This window comes from Hipposideros armiger, unplaced genomic scaffold (genome assembly GCF_001890085.2).
Source record: "Hipposideros armiger isolate ML-2016 unplaced genomic scaffold, ASM189008v1 scaffold_390, whole genome shotgun sequence".
Classification (NCBI taxonomy): Eukaryota; Metazoa; Chordata; class Mammalia; order Chiroptera; family Hipposideridae; genus Hipposideros; species Hipposideros armiger.
Window position 1 is genome coordinate 1,735,384 of NW_017731740.1, and position 8,002 is coordinate 1,743,385.

The 8,002-nt window shown below is 42.2% G+C and overlaps 1 protein-coding gene across 1 annotated transcript in view; it reads left to right on the top strand.

The window, feature by feature from the left end:
• The first annotated feature begins 1,068 nt into the window (after positions 1 to 1,068).
• Positions 1,069 to 8,002, top strand: part of PHYH (phytanoyl-CoA 2-hydroxylase) — a 14,108-nt gene continuing 7,174 nt past the window's right edge. The window contains exons 1-4 of the mRNA XM_019663416.1: positions 1,069 to 1,267; positions 4,968 to 5,026; positions 6,192 to 6,302; positions 6,914 to 7,082. Of these exons, the coding sequence (XP_019518961.1) occupies positions 1,193 to 1,267; positions 4,968 to 5,026; positions 6,192 to 6,302; positions 6,914 to 7,082 (414 nt within the window). The 5' untranslated portion in view covers positions 1,069 to 1,192. The remainder of the gene's footprint in view (positions 1,268 to 4,967; positions 5,027 to 6,191; positions 6,303 to 6,913; positions 7,083 to 8,002) is intronic.

Here is an 8,002-nt window from a genome sequence, read left to right on the forward strand (position 1 = left end):
AGTATAAAGGCTCCTCAAAAACTTAAAAAATAGAACTACCATATGATCCAGCAATCCCACCTCTGGGCATTTATCCAAAGAAATTAAAATCAGGATCTCAAAGACCTATTTGCATGCCCGCATTGATTTTGACACTATTATAATATCCAAGACATGGGAATAACCTAGATGTCCACCCACAGATGAATGGATAAACAAAACATGGTATATACATACAATGGAGTATTACTGAGCTTTAACAAAGGAGGAAATCCTGCACTTGCAACAGCATGGGTGAACTTGAGCCCTAAATGCTGAGATAAACTAGTCACAGAAGGACAAACTACCTGATTCCAGTTACGTGTGGAGTCTAAGAGTCAAACTCATTGAAGTAGAGAGAAGAACGGTGGTTGCCAGGGGCTGGGGGGAGGCTGGAACGGATAGTTTTGGTCCAAGGGTACCAAGTCTCCCTTATGCAAGATAAATGGTTTTGGAGATATATGTACAGTACAACACAGCCTAAGGCTTACGGCTAACAGTGTTGCATCATATACTTAAACTTTACTCAGAGTAAACCTTGTTACGTATTTTTACCATAAACACACACACAAAATACCGGTAAAGCGTGAGAGGAAACTTTGGGAGGTTTCCATCTCATATGGATGTTTATTGCCTTGATGGCAGTGGTTTCACTGATGTGTATTTGTTACCGCAAAATCATCAAATTACATTAAAAAAAAGATTTCTAGTTCTTTAGGAAATTTAAAATTATATTAGGCGGTTCAGACATTTCAGGGAGTCATTTATTTCATACAATTAAAAAAAAAAAGGGCTTCCCAGTTTCTAATATTTCGGACTGGACTCCCACTAAATGAAAAAAGCCTCTTTTGAACAACAGCACATGTTACTTCTAGGGCCGAACATGTCAATGTGGATTCTTTCAGCAGCTTAGTGGAGGGAACGGAGCGGAAGGAACGATCTGAAACGACGCAGTGAAGAGTGCGAACTCCCGATCTGGGGCACTGCCTCCTTGGGCGACCTTACCCCAGCTGCCGCGAGCCCTCCCACACCGGGAAGGGAGGCGTCTCCGCGCGTTGCTCCGGCCCGCGTCCGCCCACCGCCCTAGCGCCGCCTGGAGGCGGGACCACCCGCCGAGTTAAGTGGGGCGGAGGTCGCGGCGCCCGGTCTCGCCACCGCCGCAGCCACAGCCACCATGGACTCGGAGTGCGCTGCCTCCCGCCTGAGAGTCGTGCTGGGTCACCTCCGCCGCCCTTCGGCCACGGCCGTCGTATCCTTTGGGCTGCGCTGGGCTCGGGCTGGTAGGGTGGTGGCCTCCAGGGCGATCGCACAGTCGCGGGGCCGGTCCTTCCCCTTTTCTCGGCGCCCCGGTTCCCGGGATGGTTACAGCCCTTCCCGATGCCCGGGGCAGGGGCACCGGGGAGGAGCGCGTATTCCCAGGCGCCCGTGCTGGCCGCCGTGGGCGATGTGGCGTCCCCGCTGCATCGAGCCCTCTTAGGCCTCGGTTTCCCTGCTTGTCGCCAAGGGGACCTGCTCTCAGCGGCCTGGTCATTTCCTGCACTAGGCCGCGCGTGACGTCCGCGGCCGCCGGAGACCTAGCAATGTCGCAGCGCGGTCGCCCTGTGAGCAGGAGCGCAGAGCGGCTTGGAGGAGCAGAGGCAGGCCTGCGGGCCGCAGGGCCTGGGGGACATCTGGCCTCTGCAGGGAGTCGGCGCCCTCAGCCCTTTCTTCTCCAAGGAGCTCAGGGCTGCGTCCCCCACGAATTCACACTGTCTCCTGGGAAAGGACTGGGTGCCCTTGGTCCGCCTCCTGATTCGGTATCAGAAGTTAATCCGGGAGGGAATGTGTGCACTGCCGGTATCGAGTCCAGAAAGATGTCACTACAGCATATGACACATAAATCAAACTGCTTTATAGAATTGTTCTCGCTGCTCAGATTAAGTGTTCTCTTCCCTGGGCGCACTTTTGGAAGCTCCCTTCAAAAGTGTTTGGGATTGTTCCTAAAGCCACCGGATTGGTCTGTCCTGATGTATTTATTATAGGACCCTGAAATCTCTCATAAAATCGTCATACTAGCTGTTTCTTTCACTTTCAAATTGCTCTCCCAGCTCAGGTCCAAGCAGCTATGTATCAGAACTACTCTTCAAAATCCTGTCCATAGGCTGATGAAGGGAACCCAGGTGATAACGTCACCTCATTTCACATGTGAGAAAACAGAAACTGAGGCTAGGAGGGATTAAATCTTTAGACCAAGATCATTTAACTAAGGTTGTCAAAGTGTGGTCTCAGGCCCAGCAACATCATCATCACGTGGGAGCTTGTCAGAAATGCAGATTTTCAATCTCAACTCAACCTACAAAATCAAAATATTATACCAGAGGGGTGGGGCCACTTGTTTCTGATACATGCTCAACTGAGAGAACCACCAATTTATGGGGACTCTAGCTATAACTGGAACTAGAATGAAGGTTCCCAGTCTAGTCTCTTACTACTTTTAAAATTTGGTATTCGGATCTGGCTGGTTCTTGTTACAGTGTCGAGGTCGGAGCTCAGTGTTTTCGTCTGTATTTCCTTTTTTTTTTTTTTTCCCAAACCACTTTGTGATATTCATATTCCATTGCCACATGGGTTATACAAATTAGTAATACAAGTTATTTCTTAAATTCCAAACATCTTTTAAAATACTATTACAGGACATCTCTAGGCTATTAAAACATCTTGGTGGAAATCATACTCTAGTCAAACATGACACTGAAGACACTGCACATTTTTTTTTTTTTTTAAGATTTTATTGGGGAATTGGGGGAGGGGAAGAGCATTGGAGAATCACAGAAGGGGAACAGACAAGTTGCTGTCCTTTTGTTCTTCAGTCTAGTTGTGGAGGATGTTGCTTCACTGGCCCATGTTGGTATTATCATTGCTCTCTTCCCGGGTGAGGCAGATCGGTCGCTGGCCACTGGACGGCCGCTCATGGCGGCTTTTGGCAGCCAGCCGCTCCTGGTAGCTTATGGCAGCCCACTGCAGCTCCACTGTAGCCTACGGCGTCGCCGGCGACTCAACCGCAGCCCAGCTCCAGGTCGAGCTGTTGTTCACCATCTTAGCTGTAAAGGGCGCAGCGTCACTGGCCCTCATGTGGGATCCAAACTGCGGCCCTGCTGCTCAGAGCTGGCGTCCCAAGCCAACTCTTAATCAACACGCCACTCGGCCCGCCCAATACTGCACATTTTAACTAGAGGAAAATTAAAACGTGCTCAAATGCTCTAAGTAGCAGGGCAATTAACAATTAAAATTAAGTCACTGTGGTCCGTTTTTATGTATCCATATATGTATATGATTATTCTTTAGATAAACACTCCTCTTGAAAATGCATAATTAAAATGTAAAACTGCAGATAAATGATGTAAAGAAATTTAAATTCTTATCACCTAAGATCTATGGTGAAGTGTACTAAACAGCACTGCCCAATACAACTTTCTGCCATGGTGGGACTGTTCTATACACACTGTCCAACAGGGTAGCCACTAGCCACATGTGGCTATTGAACACTTGAAATATGACTAGTGCAACTGAGGGACTGAAGTTTTAATTTTAATTTAAGTAGATGTGGCCAGCGGCTCTGGTGTTGGACAGGTCTGCCTAGATTTTCAGTGAATGTGTGGTTTACACTTCAACAGTTTACTGGAAATTTTGTAGTTGTTTCTTCTCAGCCTTAACGGGGCTCTAAAGAGATGTGGACTCTGGAATAAGGAATAATTTTTGAAGTATAAAACATAATGCAGTTTTTAAAATGCACATAAGCATAAAGGAGAAAATAAATATAACCCATAATTCCACCACTCTTAGATCACTGTAAACTTTCTGGTATGTTTCCTTTCTTTTCTATGCATTTACATAATTACATCATTAGGATCATACTGTGTGTACAGTTTTTTGCATCCATTTTTTCATGTTTACTAACTATAGTAAATATGTACTAACTTTATTTATATAGTAAACATAGTAAATGCTTATTAATTTGATTAAACATTTCCACATTAAACAAATTCTGCAAAAACAACAATGGCAAGTAAAAACACATAAAGGGAGAGGTGAAAAGAACTTTGAACTGGAATGCTGACGTCCGAACTGTCCTGGCAACCACAGTTTTCTAATAGTTGACAGAGGTCATTAACTTCTCTGCCACATGGACAACAGACAGTAGCTAGTAATTCTGACTCCTGGCTTTTCTGTTTGAGTATTATATTGTTCCCAGTTATACAGAGGTCACTAAAAAATAACATGTTTACAAAAAGTGACATTCTGAAAGTAACTCTTTTAAGTTAAAAATACAGTGAAAAAAATGAGAAGCACAAAAAGAAACAATAGATGCTAAGAAAATAGCCTGTGGCTACTAGAGAAAAAAAATCTAGAAAAATTACTAGTTCTTTATTTAAAATCATACTCGACTATGTGGATTTTACTTTTCTTAGAGTTAATGTTTATTTTATAGATTAAAAAAAAATGGCCAGCCAAAGTATTTCTAATATTTTGGACTGGACTCCCACTAAATTAAATACCACTTTTGAATAGCACGATTCTTCTTACTTCCAGAATTGAAACTTTCAATTTTTATTCATTCAGCAGTTTAGTGGAAGGAATAGTCATGTAGAATAACATAGAAACTATGAAGTAAAGAGTGTGGCTCAAATCTCAGCCATTTTCTGCTGGGTGACCTCCAAGCCTAGCTTTCTTGCTGTGAGCAGCAGGGCAGATAACGGAAGCTCTTGGGCTTCCAGCCACCTCCTCAGACATCTATGCAAGTGAAATGGAGTGATGTAAACAGCAGTACGTAACTGTCAGAGGTTATGTGTGTAACCGGTTTGCTTGATGCCTACATAGTCCTTCCTTGTGAGAGCCAACCCAGAGCAGACGTGTTTCTAGAAAAGGTTGACTCCTAAATTTTACTTTATTTGCCTTAATTCACATCCTAGGCAGCTCACTTAACTTCAGGGGCTATTTCTCCTGCCAGTTTCCATCCTCAACAATTCCAGTAAGTAGATCTAATTTTAATTTTCAATCGTACAATGCGTATAAAGGCTTTTCTAGTGGTAACTATGACACGAAACACAATATATCCCGGTGCCTGGTAAGAGTTCATTATGCAAAGCCTCCATTTCTAGGACTTGTTCTAATTAGAACAGTTGTGGAACATTTTGAAGATCCTGACTGTAACTTTCTATTTGTATTTATAAAATTCAGAAAGGAGGAAATATATCAGAAAGGGCGTAATCTGTTTTTTTAAAACTCAGGCATAGTATAGCATTCAAATTCACCTGTCCTATGGTCATATTGATTTATCAGCTAGCATCTTTGGATTATCTTAAATTACCTTTGAAGGGGGAGACATTCTATCTCCATGGAATATTCTCACACAGCCACAATTCAAACAAGAGGAATGGACTGGGTGATTTGAGTCTGTGTGTATGCTGTATACTTTTTTTTAAATTTATTTTATTTTATTTTATTTTTATTGTTAGTTTCAGGTGTACAGAACAATGCAATAGTTACCCTTTTCACCCTCACAAAATAACAACCCCCCTCCCCCCATCCACTGCCCTCCCACCCCCGATATCATGCTGTATGCTGTATACTTATTTGGATTTTGTTACTTTGATTTCTTTGGAGAATGCATGAACTAGACAGTTAAAAATATAAAATATATTGAATTTGTTTCTCATCTGAAAAACCATATATATTCATTACAGAACAAATTTTAAAATCAGAGAAATAGAAGGAATTTTAAAAAATCATCCATAATTCCATTACATAAATGGAATCACTTGTTAGATTTTTTTTGTTGCATTTCTTTGCGGGGTTTTTTTGTTTTTGTTTTGTTTTGTTTTTTTACAAATAGTGTCTTAGTTTTATAATAAATCACAATCATATTTTATTATAATAAACCTGTCCATACTATTATATGCTTTTTATTTTAATGCCTGAGTGGAGATCGCATAATTATTCTTCCATTTCTTGGTGACATTAGTTAATGCTTTGGATTTAAAGCTTTAAAAACTTCTTTAGATTATTTCCTTAAAGTCTTCGAAAGAGAAATGATGGGTGAATGAGTATGAACATTTCTCGGGTTCTTGATACATATTGTTAGGTTGTGATTTTTCAATTGGACCTAATTTGAGATTTTTTTTCCCCTCCCTTAGGTATACTCAGGATAATAATGTTCTAAGCCTAGAACAGAGAAGATTTTATGAAGAAAATGGGTTTCTTGTCATTAGAAACTTGGTATCTGATGCTGATATTGAACGCTTTCGGTACAGTAACACTATTCAGTATTTTATAGAAATATGTGTTACATGTATGTGATGGGAATACGGTAAGATTAGCTTGTGTACATTCAGACATTGTTCAGTGATTCGGTTCTTTAGGAAGTGGTCCGGAACCTGGGCTCTGGAGCCAGACTGCTGGCTTTAATCTTAATGCTGTGTGTTCTGGGGCAATTTATTTAACCTTTCGAGGCCTTTGTTTTCACATCTGTAAAATGGGGGTAATATTAGTACTTACGTCCTAGAGTTGTTAGGACTAAATAAGGTAGAATATTGAGAGAAGACTCTGACGTGATAAGTGCTATGGAAGTGTTTGCTATTATTCTTCAGATGTAGCTAAATCACATATATTTCCCTACTAGTCTGCTGAGCTAAGGAATATTTAAATTCTGGTAGTGAATGCAGCCTCATAGTTTAGAGGCAGGGACTTCTGAGTGGGCCATTTTCTCCTCCATACCCAGGCCTATTCAACCTGGGGCTGGAGGCCAACTTAGCACTAACACCCGCGACCCCAAAATCTGAGAATCTTTTCCAGAGCCAGGCCGGGCAGATGCTTGGAGCCAGTGGTAATGACATTATTTGCCAATTTAATTTTCTAGGAATGAGTTTGAAAGAATCTGCAGAAAAGAGGTGAAACCACTTGGATTACAGTTAATGAGAGACGTGACCATTGCAAAATCAGAATATAGTCCAAATGAAAAAGCGGTTACCAAGGTCCAAGATTTCCAAGAAGATAAAGAACTCTTCAGATACTGCACTCTCCCTCAGGTTCAAGGCCTTCCTGCATTTTCTTTCTCTTTAAGCTAATAGCCCATCTGCATGCTTGCCTCTGAAATCGGCTCTTTGTACTTTACCAGTGCCTTTCCCACTGTGGCCCTAGAGCAGTGGTTCTCAATGAGAGGCGGTATTTGCAGTGTCTGGAAACATGCTTGGTTGTCACACACAGACCAAGGAGAAATGGTGTGCTAATGGGTCGAGGGCTGGGGATCCTGTAATGTACAGAGTAACCCTCCTCCCCAAAACAGAGAACTATCCAGCGCCAAATGTCTGTAGTTCTCCGATCAAGAAGCCGGACTGTAGCCTTTGCTAAGTATCTTTGGTTGAGAAGGGCAGGAATTCTGTGTTAGAGAGAGGCTTTCTCACACTGGATACAGGCGTGTCAAAGGGGTGAAACTGCTGAGGCGATTCACTGTAAATCCATTTATGTTTTCCCTTTTGTTTAATGAATCTGGTAAGCAGAGCTGTCAGTTTATTCTTAAATTTAAACTAGTTTTTTTAAAAAAAAATTATTCTTTAAGAGTAATTAATATTTATGAAAATATCTAAGCAGTCCAGAGAGGCATAAGATGAAAAGTAAAGTCTCCAACCCCCAGCCCCACTCACTGCTCAGCTCTTTTGTGTATTCATCTACAATTACTTTGTGTACATGCAAGCGTATTTGTATACCCCCCACTTTGTGTGGGAACCTACTGGTTGTCACCTTGTTTTTTCTTTTTAGATTTTTATTGGGGAATTAGGGGATGGGAACAGCGCTGGGGAATTGGGGGAAGGGGAACAGACAAGTTACTGTCGTTTTGTTCTTCAGTCTAGTTGTGGAGGACGTTGCCTCACTGGCCCAAGTTGGCACCATCATTGCGCTCTTCCTGGGTGAGGCAGATCAGTCACTGGCTTCTGGACAGCTGCTCACA